This window comes from Copadichromis virginalis, linkage group LG20, assembly GCF_057382275.1.
Source record: "Copadichromis virginalis isolate Kocher_CV1m ecotype Utaka linkage group LG20, C_Virginalis_male_GT1.1, whole genome shotgun sequence".
Lineage (NCBI taxonomy): Eukaryota > Metazoa > Chordata > Actinopteri > Cichliformes > Cichlidae > Copadichromis > Copadichromis virginalis.
Window position 1 is genome coordinate 24135698 of NC_140637.1, and position 18238 is coordinate 24153935.

General features: G+C 40.2%; 1 protein-coding gene across 1 annotated transcript; it reads left to right on the plus strand.

The window, feature by feature from the left end:
- Nucleotides 1-10047: 10047 nt before the first annotated feature.
- On the plus strand, nt 10048-11691 carry snai1b (snail family zinc finger 1b). The gene is made up of 3 exons (XM_085444367.1): nt 10048-10259; nt 10582-11118; nt 11444-11691. Exons 1-3 carry the CDS (start codon nt 10178-10180, stop codon nt 11623-11625), a joined length of 801 nt encoding a protein of 266 aa, XP_085300493.1. The 5' UTR covers nt 10048-10177; the 3' UTR covers nt 11626-11691.
- Nucleotides 11692-18238: the final 6547 nt, after the last annotated feature.

Here is an 18238-nt window from a genome sequence, read left to right on the forward strand (position 1 = left end):
CTTGTTTTACCAGGGTTTATATTTTGTGTGTGTTGTGAGTGGGGGAAGGCGAGCAAATACTGCGATACCTTCTCTTTTTACGAAGCTATTATTGAACGATAACGTTTATTTTAGCAGTGATCTGATTTGGATCTAGCACTCAGGTTAAATCAGGTTGAGATAAACTGTTAGCTTTTATCTGAATTTATTTTCTGAGTAGAAGCCTAGCAGCTAATCAAATGTACGCCTGTTTATTTTGCTTACATTGATTAAATCGCGTTTGCTTTACTTAGAATTTCAAGAGGAGGGTGTATGTGTGTGTTTTTCTTTTTTTGGTGTGTGTGTGTGTGTGTGTGTGTGGGGGGGGGGGGGGGGGGGGGTTGTGCATTTATATTAAAAAACACGCGGCCTTTAGCAACCTAAGATCCACAGTAAAACATAATTAAATAAAATGTTGTTATAAAAATTAAACGATACACTTTTAGCGTGTTTTTGATTGGCAGGCCCTTCTTTCAACCGCCAGGAGGCGCTGAATCACATTTTATTCTTCAGCCTAACAAAGAATGTTACTGTATCTAGTCACTAAAACGTTGAGATTTATGAAAAATGGAGCAGAGGAGCAAAACTTTAACATACGGAGTAATGAAATATAGGGTACTTTATTTTTTGTACAAATAAAAACTTGACAAGTCTGTGCTCTACGCCATTAAACGTGAATATTGGCTATTTGATATAAGCTTAAGTTTTAATTGCTATTTTAATTCATTAGATAACCTTATAAAATATGCTTACATGCTGTGCTCTAATTTATGCACCTGTATTTATATCTTTATATTACACAGTAATGTTTTGCTAATCCAGATTATTACATTCTTCACACCATCATCAGGTTCTGCACGTCTACATCTTTATGTTTTACTTAATGTCCTTTACATTTTTGTATTGAGGGGTCTTGAACTTAATCTTATTATCTTGTTTGTAGTTTTTATTCAGTTTGAGGAAAGGGTGAACCCAGGGACGTGAGCACCAGAGCCTCTTTGTTACATTTGTGTGTTAACAATCATTATGCAAAATACTTCCAAGACATTTTTCTGAGAAACTGAAGGGCCGGTTTGGACAGTCAGGTCCATCTTTTCAGATGCCTTTAACTATAAATGAATAAATATAAAGGTGTGGTACACATGGTGATTTTCATGTACATGAGTAAGTTGTGCTGAGTTTTCAGACAAAAGCGCAACAGCCACACCTAATCACCTGCATTTTCTCGCAGTATGTCATCAGGTCGTGTTTGTCTCTTAGTTCTTGCAAGTCTTAATTATTAAGAGGCATAGAGTCTACAGTTCTCTTACCTAAGAGAAAACTTTGTACGTTAATCTAACGTAGCTTAATCATTAAAAACAACCAAACAAAAAACTATGTTTATTTTACACCCACTGCAAACACAGATATTTACACATGATTTCTATTGGTGTATATTTGTCTTATTTTTTACAATTTTGAAGCAACACTTTAAAAATGACCTATATTCCTTTCAAAATGCTTCCTAGAAAATAATCTAGATCCAGCCTGACCCACATAATACAGCACATTACGAACTGAAAATGTTGTATCACAAGAACCTTTACATTTCCAAAGTGTGATACATGCATACAAAGTGTCATGCAAATATTGCTGAAGGTGGGAAAGGAGGAGAAACGTCAGTCACTTTTAACACCCCAGCTGCCTGCTGCACCACGTGTTTGTCCCATTTGAAATGCACGTTTAGACGCGTGCAAAAAGTGTACCTTTAAAAAAACACACAACAAAAACAAAAAACAGAAACGCAGGAGCCACAAGCTCATCAGCGAAACAAGTTAATAAAGGATTTGTAGAGGAACCATATTGCCTACAGAGATCAGAATCTTATCAAAAACGTCTTATCAAAAAGGTCAGTGTTTTATTTATCAAAGTGTTACATAACATGTTTTCTACAGAACGCATGCAAGTGTCGGTTTGCATAAAGATTTTCATTGATAACCACTAAAGAAAAAAACAACAACCCACCAACAGTGTGTTTGGTGTGTGTTTCTGGGCAGGTAGGATTCTTGTACTTCACCCTGTCATCAGCTTAAGTGCTGTTATGATCCAACCTGTTTTCTCACCTACTAATCACACATAACAGATTAATGCGGAGCAGCCAGATTATTGGCCAGATTATTTGGTTGTTTCTGACCTGATAATTGATTCGTGAACAGCAGTGTTATTTCTGGTCTACAGTCGCCCCCCTGTGATTAATCCTAGAATATCCCTTCTGTATATCAGTTCAGTTTATGAAGAGTAGGGGGCGCCAATTCCTCTCCTGAAAAATCACTAAATTAAAGTGGAAAGAGATATCAGAGAATTAGTGATTGTGAAGGCTGTGTATGGGGAAGGTATATTTATCAAGACTCAAAAAATGTATTGTCTTAAACACTGTGAAACACACTGGTTACCCTGGGGAACGAAATTATTATGTTGCGTGTGAAAATAATGGTCAGAATATAATGTGCATTGAGTTATGCATGTTAAAACATTCAGAGTGTATGAGTGTTATATAAAACTGTTTAATGTTTATAACAATGATTAATATATTGTGTGCACAGTTGCAAAGGTACAGGTTAGTATTGCCAGTGTAAACTATTTGTAGGGTATTATTTATAGAGTTTGTGTAGATATCAGACCGTATGATCAAAACAGATGTTTAAAATGTGAATATGAAGGTTTTCCCAGGTTTCATGTTCCGTTTTTTATGCTTATCAATGCTTGTCACTTACATGTTTTAAATAAAAATTGTATTGAATTTTTTATTGATTTAATCCCCCAAATTTGCATATGTTTTTATAAAGTTGTTAACTTTCTTTCTTTCTTTCTTTCTTTCTTTCTTTCTTTCTTTCTTTCTTTCTTTCTTTCTTTCTTTCTTTCTTTCTAATTAACACATTTTCTGCAAACATATTTAACAAAGCTTTACGTGAGACATGAGCTTTGGATGAAAAGAAAAATAAAAGGCTTTCAAAGGAGTAATTTAGATTAGATCACACTATGCTGTAAAAACAAAGCAAAAAAGAAAAAAAAAAGCATGCACTTTCCTTATGTGCTCTTTGCAAGAGCTTTAATTTTGCCTAGAAAAAAACTGGCCATCAACTGACCTTTGCTTGTAGCATATATTACATCAAAGGTTGCCTGTGATTGGACTGTGGTGTCTGCATGTTATCCAGATAAGGGTAGAACAGAAGCTTGCAAACAGACGCACAGAAACAGACGCTTGAATGCATCTGGGCAAATTCCATCTCTGTCAGCATCTGGAGATGGGAATTGATCCGAGTTTTAGGATTGAAGGAAAGAAAAGCAAATGTAAAGGCACAGAAACTAACTCTGTGCTTCAAATTTCCAGAAGTTGTTTTAAACAAACATCAGCCTTCATCGCCTCATTTAAAGAAAGAAAATGTTTCCATCTATGTGTTTTCTCATTACCAAGTCTGTTGTCTTGTCAAATGTTTGTTTAGACGACCGCCGTGCAGCAGCAGAAGTCTATTATCACCAGAGTTATTATCTGGTGGTGACAGGTGTATGAAAACTGTACATAATGCAATACGCTTGTGCAGCATACACACATTGATGAGAATAAGAATAGCGATGATACTTATTATTCAGCATTTTAGTAGTTCCCGAAAATCGGTGTTTAATATAATAGTAAAGAGTAAACAATCTCACTTTTATTTGTTCATCTGACCAACTTAGCTCTTCATATTTAACATAAAAACACTGTTAATTTGTATTTTCATGGTAATCACTGACAGTTTGTCAAATTATTATTTCAACTCTTTAGACTTCTGCTACGTGCTGATTGTAAAGAAACAACTGTCATTATGATATCTGGCATTCAGCACAACAAACTCCACATTTGTAGCATATAAAACACAGTAAATGAATTATAACTGATGAGAAAATCAAAGTCAAATCTGACCGCCTGATTTGGCCACTTCAGTTCGACATCGTCATTTTTGTGCTGTAGCATTAATAGTTTATTTAAAGTTATGTTATGCAATTCCTATGTTATTAGTATTTATCCTGACATGAAGTGTAAATTGTGTTATGATGATGTGTTTTTTGTTTGCATGTATGTTTTGTTTTCTTATCCTGTATATGTCTGTATGTTTCATAGTGCACTGTCAAAATGTAATATAAGGAACACAAAGCATCAAATCCAAGAAAAACTGCCTTTATAAAGTAGCAGCTTATCTTCCTATCATATTTTCATGGCAGGGGTGGAGTTCAGAAAGACATTGCAAGTTTAGGATGGAGATGGCACACGTGAGATTTGAACAGTCTGAGTCTGGTAGAAAAGCACAAAAAGATTTTAGAACCAAAATGTAGTTATTGTCTCTGTTTAAGACAAAACCCGTGGTTAAAGCATACAGAGGATACAATGTCAGTATCACAATAAATAAAGGTGACATAAAAAAAATGAAATAAAGTCTAGTAACCCTTTCACTACAGATGTTTAACCATTTAAATGAGCTAATTCCCGAAGCTCAGGCTTTATTTATCATGATGCATGTGTCGCATGGTTTATTGTAAGACTCGTAGGTTTTGTATAAAGTTGTAGCTGAAGTAATGCAACTTTTAGTTACATTTAGTTGAGTACAAAGTACAATATTTACCACTAAAGTAAAGCACAAAATGTCTTTAAATATGTAACTTGACCTTATCCTTACTATAAATCTAACGACGCTTTTGCTCCACAGTTTCAGTGGCAGACTGTTATTGTGAACTGGCGCCATTTAAATGAAAACTAATTGAACCGAGCCTTTGAAATTGTTAGTGATGATTGAAAGAGCCACTGTAAATGTAAGTGAGTGTGCAATTCACTTGGCTGATTACAAAAACAGACAATATCCAGTCGATTGCATAAACTCCTGGTAGACCAGCTTTAATCTGCATGATATGTCGGTTTGCCTCCCCACATCAAAATGTGCTTGAATGGGCCGGAGTTTAACCACCAGTGATTGTGTCTTGGAGAAAGAGACTGGAACAGAAACATGTGCAATCCACAGAACATATGTGTCGGAGTCCACCTCTGCATTCCTCTGGGATAATCTTATCTCCCTGCTGATGAGCTTAAAGACCTCTGAACTGTAGGGCAACACTCTCACATGCACAAGCACAAACAAAGCAAACTTGTGGTGGTGAAAGGATGGAGCATTTTGTTCAAGGAACAAATATTTTCCATCCTGTGAGTTGAAGATATAACTGCTCAGTTTAATATGTGAAAATGCATCACTTAGTAAATTAAAGACTTATCACCTTTCTTCCAGATTAAATTAGAGGCACACCAGGAGGGCTACAGTATTCCTGCCTATCATCAATTGTTGTTCAAGGAAGACTTGACCTGTTTTCAGCCTGGAAGTCAATATGCATAAACAAATGCTAATGTGCTTGAGTGGCTGTTACCTGCTGCTTGAATAGACTGAATGGTAACAATGCACCTGGCTGACCAAAGGTGATCAAGGTGGTTTTAAAATGCAAAAAAAGGGTTTTAAGCTGCACTTGAGCAAAAGAAACAAATGTCCAAGCAAGTGTTTGGATGTTGATCTGATGTGTGATGTCAAGATAATGAAATGGTGACTTGCTCAGACAAAAAAAAAAAAAAAACATATCAAAACATTCTAAATAAATATGCTCAGCTCCAGTAAAAGTTGGCTAAATAAAAGATTTAGGAGCTTATAATGTTTATCCTTATTGTATTATGAGATGGGATGTGTGCCTTTATTTTGAACATGTTGAAAATAATAAAACAACAACAACACAGACCCCCCCCCCCCAGGGTAAAATGACAAATCTTAATAAATAACTTTACAACTGTTTAAAATGAGTACGAGGAGACAATCTTATTTATTCCCTCTACTTTGAAACTATTTAGTAACTTATAACCACAAGTTTCCCCCTGTTTTTGCCCTGTCCTATCATAAATCCTTTCTTATAATTTGTTACATGAATTAGGTTTTATAACCTCAGTAACATGAAAAGAGATTTAGATATTTACAGATGTATATATACACATAAATGTACACACACATACATGTATAAACACACATAGTGTTTAAATAGTGCACACTCTGTACCTTGCAAAAACATATTTTTGTGCTGCTTTTTAATAGAGTCATGCTGGGACGGTTCATCACTCAGTGTGTTCCACAGCTTCACTCCTTTTTTATGTCGTACAGATACATGAATGTTTTAAATTTAACTTATTCTCTAGAAAACAATTTGAGCATACTGTGAGTAAGTAGATTATTTAAAGCTTCGTACATAATTTGTGCTCCTTTAATAAGATTTATATCCAGTATTAAGGAGCCCCCCCCCCCCCCCCCCCCACACACACCCTTCTTCTCTGCAATATGGAACATTTATAAGCACTAATGAAACCCTCTGCACAGTAATTTGAATACAGTGATATCAGTCAGCAGTAGAGAATGTGAAGTGATTTGAGATCCAGTATATGTTTTGCTTTAGTTAATACTGTATGTTTTATATGAGATTTACAGCTTATTTTATCATTTATTATCACACCAACAAACCTATTTTCATGAACTTCTTCCATGTCGAGCCCATCTATATGCACTTGTTAATTTCTTTTAAAATTCCCAAATGACCTTATTTAACTTTCTTTAGATTTAATGACAGTTTGTTCCTGTCAAGCTTCTTTTTTTTTATTTTGCACATTTATGAAGTGATCACAGTGGCTCCTTTAGATTAGCCCCAGAGAAAAAAAAATATTTGTGTGATTTGCAATAAATACTGATTTAAAAATATCACATACCTGACATATATCACTTATATAAATAATGAATAATTTTTGACCCTGTACAAAACTCTGGAGCTTCAATTTCAGGATTAAGTGCTCAAAAAATGAATCCTGAAGTAAAGGTTTGTGTATGACATTAGAACAGACTGCTAATAATTTCTTGAGAAGAACAGGGGATAAAGGTGCAGAAAAGCCACAATGTGATGTCCCCACACAAGGACACAGAATCTAATGAGAATGAAATGGGGGCGGTCAGCAGTGGTCAGCAGCTACAGAGGTTTAAAATGTCAGTTTGACTCCCACTGATTTTATATTGTATCACTTTCACAACTCACGTTTATAATACTTGATATATGCTTTGTTTACATGCAGCGGCACAGGTAAGGCTTGCTTTGAAATGTTCCATTCAATGCCAGAAAAAAGTTAGAATTTATAAATGAATGAATGCATTCATTTATGTGTGCATACAAGAAACACATTTTATCTACAGTACACTGGTGATGAAATATTTACTAGTTTAGCAATGTACAATTCAATGAAATGACCTATTCCTGTCATTATAAAACGGTCTATCCTCATACAGAAGACAATTTATGATGCTTTATAATGTCATAGAAAAACAGTAAGTTGTTCTTTGTACTCTGAGTTTATTGATAAACGCCCAGAGTTTAGTTTTTGTAACCTGCTCTGTACTACAGTTTATCCTGGACTGTGTGACACCTTTTCTTTTACCCTTTGGTTTCATCCATATCTTTATTCAGTTTTCTAAAGAACCCAGTTAACGTTAGACAGACAGCGTCTCGTTTTAGTTTTGTGGTTCTCCACCAGTAAAGCCCTTCTAAGATGATTCTGAATTAAGACTCGTCCTCCACAACAGTTTCCTTTTGAGGAGGCTTTGAGAACACTGGCTGCTTTATTCTGGAGGCCAGAAAAAAGAATAACATCTGTTCCAAGCAGAAAACTTTTCATGTCTTCGTGTCCCCACTGTGTCATGAGGTCGCTCCAACCCTGTTGTGTCACAAATTGTCCGCAGACACACTGCTCTGCACGGAGGGGCAGATTCAGCAGTGTATAATCAGCTGTTTTCACTCTTACTTCTTCAAAAGAGAAAATCTTATGAAAGTGTGTCAGGGTTAGACACACACGTAATCATATCACTGCGCATACCTTTAATGTCAATTATTTCAACTGACTTTTAAGAGTCAGGTTAAACATGCACAGAAGCACCGCTCAGATCACTTTCACGTGTGTCTTTGCTATTTGCTTTTGTTTTTACTGCCGACCTGCCCTCATGACCCTCCAGCCTACGTGGCGTCGGAGTCAAGGAGCGCTCTAACGATGTGTGAACTATCGGGCCTGCCATGACAATGGCGCCTTGAGACAGGTGTATATACACCCTTTACACACTCTCTTTTGCAGTGCTAAATAGGACCAGTGAAGACTGTGATGGTCTTGTCTAGTGAATGGCATTCACGTGATATTCACACTTAGAGGGTGCACGGTGACTGCTGGCATTTGCAAAAGAAAAAAAAAGATTGTGGGTTTTTAACATTTTGTAGATAACCCGTCGACATAGAGTCTTTTAAATATACATCTGTCATTTCAGGAGGATGCTTCAAAACAGTTTTTGGCAAGGTGACTTTTATCCTTTATTTATCCAGGTAAAAAGTGTCACTGCGATATCTGGTCAAGAGAGCAGCAGAAACAGCAACAAATAGAACACAACAGTACCATAAAGGTATTTTATCTGTCCATAAATTACACTTCTTTTGGGATTGATTATTACGTAAAACACAGAATGGGTACAAGTAATAAGGATATTTACAAAAAGAGGTAATTTCTTTTTTATATATATACATAAATCTTTAAGACTAGACAATATTTACCACTATAACCAATCTAAGCAAGGATATTAGAGAAAAATACAGCTTTCTAAAGTGATCAAGGTAAAATAACTTTCTGGTATGTAATAAAAAAATATAATAATAATAATAACAACAATAAACCTTTGCCTGCTGATCTTTCCAACGGTCCCTGTAACCCATGCTCACTTTAGTCACAAACACAACGGAGACAAAGACATGACTTTTGATTGGAAAACCTTGGGGTGAAGTCTAAAACATCATGTGATGCTCATTCGAGAGAAGCGCCTAAAGTGGATTTAATAGGTCTCAGTTTACATCATCATGTGCTCCTGTCGGCTCTGTTAATTTTTTACCTTATATCACGCTGTGAGCAATCTGGAGAACAGCGGCGCCTTTATTCAAACGGACGTGTCCCCCGCAGAGAGAGAATGAGAGGGGTAGTCAGTGAGGACAAAACCTCAGCTTATTCTCATTTGCTTGTAAAAGTCATGTAGTGTCACTTGTTTTGCAATGCAATGATAATGGTGAAATTCTCAAACTGCTTATGCGATTACTTCTGACATTTTTGCACATTATTGTGCGGGTTGTACGTAGAAATAACAATATTTTGTGCAAATCAGTGCCACAAATCTTATTTTTTAACACTGCTTTTCGGGTATTTGTGAATATATATATTGTGCAAAACATATTCTTCCACCACAAACCACTGACTGCATTGCAGTATGGACCAACAGAGGACGCTCAAGTTATTGCTGGCCCTTTTTTTTTTTTTAAAGGGCTGCGACTTTTTGGTAAGGTGTATGATTTATTTCTTTGCAAAATTATTGCAAAAATGGGAAATGCTTTGGTTTTGGTGCTTTTCCTGCAGGACGCCCCGTTAGGATTACCGTGGACATATTTGAACTCATATCAGGATCTTCGACTGAACACAATATAAAAGTAATTTTTTGGCCCTGAAGGCAAACTTCTCCCCCTCCGTCTGTTTTACATATTCACTTCTCCCTCCGGGGCTTCCTCACAATGAAAAGCATTGATATGCACATTTCAGTTCAGGTAGGCTATGAAAACAGTTCGGCACATTGAATTGAACACTCGGCCGTTCACATGACAATACGCGTATGCCCGATGTTTGAAAGTCAGCCATTAGAGGCGTGAAATGCATAATTAGATCAGGGCGCTGCAACAGCTTTTGGCACATTGGTCACCTGTGATGAATGGAGCCGGTGGCGCCCAGCCCGGACACACGGGGGTGTGTATGTGGGCGGAGACGTGCCCACCCACTCCGCTGCTTCTCTCCTCTGCTTACTATATGAGGAGGCAAGTTTGGGATCCCCCAGACAGATTCAACTTTGGTAGTCGTCTTGTCAATCTTCCAAGAGTTTTCTCTCCAACCCGACAGGAATCTGCTGTTTGCTCAAGCTGTGATTAGAGCGCACAACGCCTTGGACTGTATTTTTCCCCCCGTTTTTTATTTTGTATTGTTATTCCATCGGTGAAGCTAGAGCTCAAGATGCCTCGGTCGTTCCTTGTCAAGAAGTATTTTCCCTACAAGAAGCAGCATAATAGGGAAAGCTACCCGGAGAGCCACACAGGTAAGTTTGCTATTGTCCGTGATTGTATGCAAGATATTTGCGAGTGCATTAGACACATAGGGAATCACAGTCATGAGCTCCCCATCAAGTTACCTGCAGACACATAACAGTCATGTGGCAGACGTGATAAGGTGTATACCTGTCATGTAGCAGCTTGGGCATTCCTAATTCTTGTCCCTGTCACCTGGAAAAACTCATGATAAGAAAGCTTGTGATTAAAATAGGCTGTAACGTGAACCCGAAGAATGAAAACAGGTTTAGTGGTTTATTAGATCGTCTGTCCCATTTAACTAACCTGACCTCATTTCCTTTGCATCTCCAGCTTTTGTGCCAGAAAATTTTCCACTGGCTGAGCTTCCATCAGAGAACAGCTCTGCACTGACCTGCCAACCCGCCACGCTAATATTCAGCGTGGACATCCTGCCTCGACCTCACCCCCTGATTTCCCCAGAATCTCTCCCCCCTTCACCCATGGGCCCTTTGGACCTCAGCAGCTCTCCCTCCTGCAGCAGCGGTGAGGAAGAGGAGGACGGCGGACGTACTTCAGATCCACCAAGCCCAGATACAATTCAGCCAATCTATCACTGTTTGCACTGCACCAAGAGCTACACCAGCCTCTCTGCATTTTCCCAGCATCAGATGTCCCACCAGCTCCCCCCCTGTGCTCCCGAGACTCCTATGACCACAGAGGCTTCAGCACGCCCGGTCTTCCACTGCAAACACTGCCCCAAGGAGTACAACAGCCTGGGTGCCCTGAAAATGCACATTCGATCACACACGTTGCCCTGCGTGTGCACCACGTGTGGCAAGGCTTTCTCCAGACCGTGGCTCCTCAGAGGACACATTCGCACACACACAGGTATGTCAGACAATTGATTTTTTTCCAAGATCTGTAGGCTTGTTAACTTAACAGCTGGTTGCACCTTGTTCTCATTGATATTCATTGATGTTTCCTGATGTGTGAGCAAATGCTGGGGGGGGGACATAATCTAATCTTCCTCACAGGTGCTTTGCATGTTAAAAGGCACTCTGCATTAATGAAGTTAGTGTGTCCTACCACTGTTTTCTGTTATCTCTAGAGTATCTGAAAAAACAATGACTCGGGGGTAAACTTTTGTTAATGTGTTGGGAATGTTGGGCTGGCACTGATTGTCTCTCTCTTTCTTTCTTTTCTTTTTAACCAGGTGAGCGCCCCTTTGCTTGTCAGCACTGTAGCCGGGCCTTTGCCGATCGCTCCAATCTGCGTGCCCACATGCAGACCCACTCTGAGGTGAAGAAGTACCAGTGTGGCTCCTGCTCCAGGACCTTCAGTCGCATGTCTCTTCTGAACAAACACAGCGCCTCCGGATGCTGTCCTTCCTCGTAAAAGTCACATTCCTCCTGTTGTCCTTTCAGTTGAAGCTACCTGTTGTGATGGGAGCCAATGCTATTAGCTGCGCACACACACACACGAAAAAAAAATGCAGTTATACTTTTATGAAATGTGCCTTAATCAATTAGAGGATCAGATTGAGGTCCTATCTGTGGCACAATTTTGTCTCATCCATTGTGATTTGAGAGCAGGTGGACATTCAATTAATTCCCAGGGGAGCCCATTGGTGCCCGCCAGTCCGGGACTTTGGCAATGTTGCAGCTGCTTGTGTTTGTGTGTGTGTGTGTGTATGTGGGGATGTCCTTCCTCACTATACTATGCATACATGACATGTGTGTATCTGAGCAAATGTGAGTGTTGAGACAGCTGTCTGCATGGTGCACTGTGGAGGCAGGGTGCCGAGGGATGTGTTAGCTGTGACCTCGACAACAGGTGACACCCCCCGCCTGGTGTGCCTCTCTGCAAGCCAGAAACACTTTCAATAGGCACTCCAATATATGTGTGTTATAGGACCAAAAATACACCTTGCCTTTTTACAAATGTCTCATTTGAAAAGAAAAAAGTTGTCATTTTTAAGTGGAGAGTCACAGGAAATAGTGGAAATATACAACAGACACTCATGACGTGCAACAAATGGTTCAGTCAGCCAGGAATTGAACCAGGGACTAACTGCTCAGGGCTATTTTACAATCTAAATGACATTTGTATTTAGGATAAGTGTTGACATACAGTTTTTATGAAACATTGAACTGAATGTGCCTTTTTTAAAGGTTGTGAATTTTTCTGTCATTTGTAAATAAAAGCATTGTTTTAAAATAACAGCTCGTTCTCGTCTGCTTCTTGTTCTTTAAAGAAGTGTGTCAACAGGCTTCTTATTTAAATACAAATGAGTTCATCAGGACAGACATGACAGTTTCTGAATGGGAAGATAGAGCTGTGCGTTGTTGTATATGGGTTCATGTGTGTTAAGGGGGAGCGGTGATGGGTTTGTGTGATGCTGAGTGATGAGGGGAACACCTGCGCACACCTGCCAGGCTGTCAGCATGCACAGATGGAGGACACATGCCCAAGAGGCGGGGAACACTGCGGTTGCAGGTGCGGGGGAAAAAGGCAGGCAAGTAAACTGGCGTCAAAGAAGATGGTAAGGATGTGATTTTATTTTTCAGAAGAAAATTTGTGTGAAATCAGCTGAGAAGAGTCCCACTGACCCACGTCCAGCTTTGGGAGAGGAAGGAGCGCTCTGGGGTCAAGATGAGCAAATGCAGAAATAACTTGCAGCTTGTGCAGGAATGGTTAATCTCTGGGTTACCTGGTAGGAAGTTCTGGTGAAAGTGCAGTCTTCCACAACCTGAATGTGAACATTCAGGGTGAACACATGGCAGCAATGTGTCTCCAATCCCTACTGCCCTCCTGACCCACACACACTGACGCCAGCATGTCTTAGTGAGGTAACAAAGTGTTTCCTCCAATAGCTCACGGTGTTGAGAGGTGGATGCATGTGTGTGTGTGTGACAGGGGTTTGCGGGGGCACTCAAAAAGCTTGAGATCAGATTGCATGACTTAGCTTGTCCAATGTAAACAGCACCCGAAAGACTACACACGTGTGTGCACACATTCAAACACACACCGGCTGAATAAAGAGGTGATCAAGGGGGATTTTTTTTTTAAACATTTGTCTGTCCTGGGCTCCTGTTAATTGTGAGGTGAGAGTCATTTAGTCATTGCACACCTACGCAGGCAGTGAGTCAGAAAAGCAGAGAAGCACGCCACAAGGGACTGAACTGAGCTTGAACTTGTCACTTTTATGTGTTAGATAGATGCAAAACATGTCAAATAATGCAAAAAAGAAAAAAGAAAGATAGAAAAGAAAGATATTGCATTTTCTCCTTGGGACATTGAAGCTCGGCCAAACCAAATTTATCCAAAACAATGCCACCAAACAGACTGTCATTTCTTATGTGTTTCGGCCGTTTTGAAATTTAACTCTGACATCTTGCTCAGGGGGCATTTTTCCTGGTTTGCAGTGTGTGGGAGGCAGTCTATCACTCTGTAGCTTTGAGGCAATGAGATCACTGGACCTGTCACCTTTCTTTTTCGGTGTGTGTGTAATATCATATTGGTCTCCTCAAAGTGCTTTAATGTTCACATCGTCACGCATGTAGCCCCTGACTAATTTAACATTCCTGAGCCATTAGTGACAGACATACAATACCACAGCCTAACACAGAGAGGGCTGCTCTGTCTACTGTCATTGCAGTTTGCTCCTGAATTAAAGTAATAATTAGATTTCCCAGTAACAGGAAATAATGTAATGCTGAGATGATTACGAAGAAAAGGGGATTGCCGATCATTTAAATATACCACATGTGTTACTGTCATGGAAAGAATGTCTGAAGTGTTATTAGTTTGCTCCAACAAATGAAACAGTGAAAATGTATTCACTGATAACTCTGTGATTTTAAAAGCTGGACGGTGTCCAGTGAAGAGCAAACCCTGCTTTTGGTTTTGTGTATGCAAAAGCTGATGTTTGACAATATGCAGCGGGATGAGTTTTATTTTGTTAGGATGGCGTCATCCTGGAAACACAAAATATATGGCTTTCTCTAAACAATCACCCTGACTCATAAGTGGGGCTTTGCATGAGTGTAAAAGAACAGATCACAAGGCTGGATTAAGCCGGGTCTCTGGATTTGAGAAATGGTAAGCAGCAGAGGATATCAACAATGAAATAAGCTTTTTTCAAATGTGTAGCATGAACATTTTTGGGACCCGATATGTTGAAAGGTTTCGGGTAATGTTTAGGACACGGGAAGTGGCCTGTCGGTCTTGTACAAACACAGCCTGCCCCAAAAAGTGCTGCTATAAAGCATCTGGGTGCGGCTACGGCTGTTTCTGTGCACATACTGCATGAGAGCATTTGTGAGTCTCTGTGAGGGGCTGATGTGTCTCTGCTGGGATTTTACAGTGGTCCATATTGAAGAAGGTATGTTGCTGAAATCAGAATTGGCAGGGGTTGCAAAACCAATTCACTAGAGGATCAGATTCAAGCCAGGAGGGTTAAGTCACTGGGTTAAAGTTTCAAACTTTTTTTTTTGCAAGTGGCTCTTACACAATGCCACCGCTCTTCTCCTGGAGCTGTCCCAATGGACTCTTGTCTACCTTTGTCCTTAAAAAGCCATTAAAAAAGCTCAATTTTTTCAGAGGGCTGACAAATCTCCACCTCTCTACTCCAGAAAATAATGCAGGATGGGGAAAGTAATGGCTTGAGGTTTGCATGGGAGGGTGAAGTAAGGATAAGAAGATAATAACGGGAGGAGGAACAGAACGAGGGAGAGGAGACTGGACACTGGAGGAGCGTGGGGGTGGGGTGGCTTGGTGGGTGTCTGGAGAAGAATGACTGTTTCTGTTTGTGGGCCATTAATCAAATCACTAGGGAGTAGAATTTACAGAGGAATGCTACATGTTGCAATGCAGACTTGATCAATGACATGCTGTGTGAGATATGCTGACTATGGAAGGTTTTCAAGTGAGAGTTTCCCACAAACACACAATCAATGTGCAAATCACGTGCAGATCTTTTTTTTTTAATTTATTTTTTATTCCTGTGTCGAGTCCAAAGAAATAATTTCTTGTTCCAACTCTGTTTGTTTTAAATTCTTGTTTTTCATTACCTCTCCGAAGACATCCACATTCAACTATGTGAGACACGCGCACGCAGAGCTCAGATCTCTGCACAAATAAACCAGTTTTACCCAAGGACAGGATATGGCCTGCAGGAGGGGGTACACGCCATTTCCTGCCCACCTCCGCACTCCTGCTGTCCCCTTTCAGTGGTGTGTGTGTGTGAGTGTATCAGTGTTATGTGGCCAGTGCTTTCCTCCTAAACACAGACACTCTGTCCCACAGGGTCAGAGGGTAGAGGATGAGCCATAAAGAAACAAGAGCGTAAACAAATGAGATACTTTGTGCTTAACAGAAGTTTCCAACTTTGTGTCCTGCAGAGCTCTCTACATGAATGCTTCTACTGCTCATAAACAGTTAAAGAACTACTAATCTTTAGTTACATGGGAATATGGGGCAAGAGAATACAGGGGTAGTATGGATGCAAATATCTCTCGTCAGAATAAACAAAAATAAATAGATGATTATGTAATTGTTAAAACATACCAATATGTTAGGACAAAATTCCTTTAGATTCAACTTAGATTCAAGTTAGATTTAGATTCAAACAGGTCTGTTAATGAGCCACAACATGGCTGGTGAAATGAGAGACATTCTTCATCTCATCACAGTGCAATGATCTGCAGTGATCTTCAGAATTCACGTGTACGTGACATGTACCACCCACGTTAACATTGTTAAAGACCGCCATGCAAAACCCTGTAGTCAACAGCAGGACAAGACTCCCTGCCACACATAAAGAGTGCTCAAGAACAGCTGGAGGGGGGAAAAAAAGAGCCCAGACTCCCCACATCAAAATCTGATCAACAATCCCTCAAGATGGTGGAATATTCCCGATTCACGGAGGCTCTATCCCAAAGAGCTTGCTGCCAACATCCCAGTGCAACCACAGGAAACCCCCTGAGATCCTGTGTCTTTGCCCCAGTGGATCAGAGTAGTTTTGGCTGCAGATGCTCAGTGTCTACCAACAGATATTCATGTTGAAGTTGTCTTATGTGCACCTTTATTTGACGTTATTTTATCTGTTAACCTTTTGCAACTGCACACTACCTGTAGGTATTGTAATGCATGTGCAAAGGGAGCAGCATGGTTTAGGAAATGGTGGAGGAGAGGTTTTGCATACAGTATGCTTCATGAAGTTCTTACTTGGGCAAAGAGCAGAAGCACTGATGAAGTATTGCCAGAGGTGAAGCGACTGCGTATTCTATTAAAAGTTGCTTTACTTTTTCAGTATCATGACCTCACATACATTTGCCGTGCGGTGGAAAAGTGATTACGGTTTCATCAGCGGTAATGTGACTGAGGCTTAGCACACTTCACTTCACTGATTAGCACGCCTTCGCCCAGAGACAGGAGGAGGGAATGAAAGGAGAGGCTGTGAAGCTTCAATTTGGTGAGAAAAGTTGTTCGAAGCTCAATAGTTAAATCACCAATCTGCTGCTCTGCCAGTGGCATTGGTGTGTATTTCAGCTGTGAGCCAGTTAGGACTAACTGTGATGCAAGAAAAGGAGTGTAAGGGTTGATTGTGAGCAAACCACACGCAGGACAAGCTAGGCAGGGGCCAGCAAGTCGTGACATGAGGGAATAAAGGAGTACTGGAGGAAGAGCAGGATCAAACACTTTCTGGGTGAGATATTGCCAAGAAAGCAGGTATCAAAATGGATATAATATATAAGCATGAGCAACATAATGACTAATGAGGGGGAGGATATTAAAACTGCAATACCTCTCTTGTGTTTTGCTTGGATCTCTCCAGGAGTCTGTGTTTCATTTGGCAGCTGAGAGTGAAAATTATCTTGCGCTGAGTATTATTTTGTTTTTGTTTTTTAAAAATTCATCCTTCTCCCCTCTCTCTCCTCATGTTGTTTCATTCTTTCTTGCCCGCCTGTCTCCTTTTCTTTACCTCAGGTATTCAGATATTCGCCCCCAGGGTGCTGCTGGTAGTGCTGAGAAGTGCAAGGTGCACTTTTGTCCTCTTGTCAGGGCCTGTGTGGGCCCGGCGTGGAGTGGGTGGGCACCAGCCGAAGGACCAGGACAGTTCTATTGTCCAAGCACATTCCAGTCAATGAAGGATATGGTGGGGAGCGAAGGAAGGAGGGGCTCTGGGCAGGGAGGACAAGATGGGTGGGGGACAGCCTTTGAGTGAGGATCTGGGGTTTGTGTGTGTTACTGCAGATTGCCTCCCCTCTTCTCCTCCTCCTCCTCTTCGTTTTGTCCCGTCCTGTCCTGTCCCTTGAGGAGCCGCAGGGCAGGCACATGCACCTGCCTGAAATCCACACCCCAGGGCCAGACGCCTATCTCCCCATCTCCAAGGTTTTACAGAAATGCCGCATGTGCCACACACACTGGTGTCCACTTACACTCTTTTAAATGGAAAGCACAGAGGGACATGTAGCAACGGTGCACCTTAAGGGTCCAAAATCTGGAATTGAAGTCTGTTTACAGCTTTTAAGGATGACAATAGTGTATGTAAAAAGAAGCTGTATAACACATTTAATGGCTCCAGGGGAAGCTGAGTGAAATCCAATAAATTGCTTCAACTTTGTAACTTGAGTCAGCGTACATTTCAGCTTAAGATGACAAGTCTGCAAAAGCAAAAAAAAAAAATCACAAGGGCTTGAGGCTACATTAGCTCTCAGACGAACTCAGAGGAGAATAAATCAGCCTCTGCTGTGATGATATTCTTAGTTAGTCAAGTACTAGCCGTTAAACATTTTGGATGTAGGGAGTTAACCTCCTCATTTCACTGGTTTGCCATCTTCCTAAGTTCATCAACAGAGTCAACACTGATTTTCTGAGCCACATTATACAGGGGAACTTAAGCCACAGTATATTTGGAAAAATTATCTATCACATCCAGACAAACTTTCTATAAGCTGTCTCTCTCTCTTTGTCATGCACATTTTTCATGGTAACCAAATATCCA

Coding starts and splice junctions, on each gene's coding strand:
- snai1b (XM_085444367.1), top strand. CDS start 10,178: ATGCCTCGGTCGTTCCTTGTCAAGAAGTATTTTCCCTACAAGAAGCAG. Junction 10,260..10,581: donor CTACCCGGAGAGCCACACAG/GTAAGTTTGCTA, acceptor TTGCATCTCCAG/CTTTTGTGCCAGAAAATTTT. Junction 11,119..11,443: donor ACACATTCGCACACACACAG/GTATGTCAGACA, acceptor CTTTTTAACCAG/GTGAGCGCCCCTTTGCTTGT.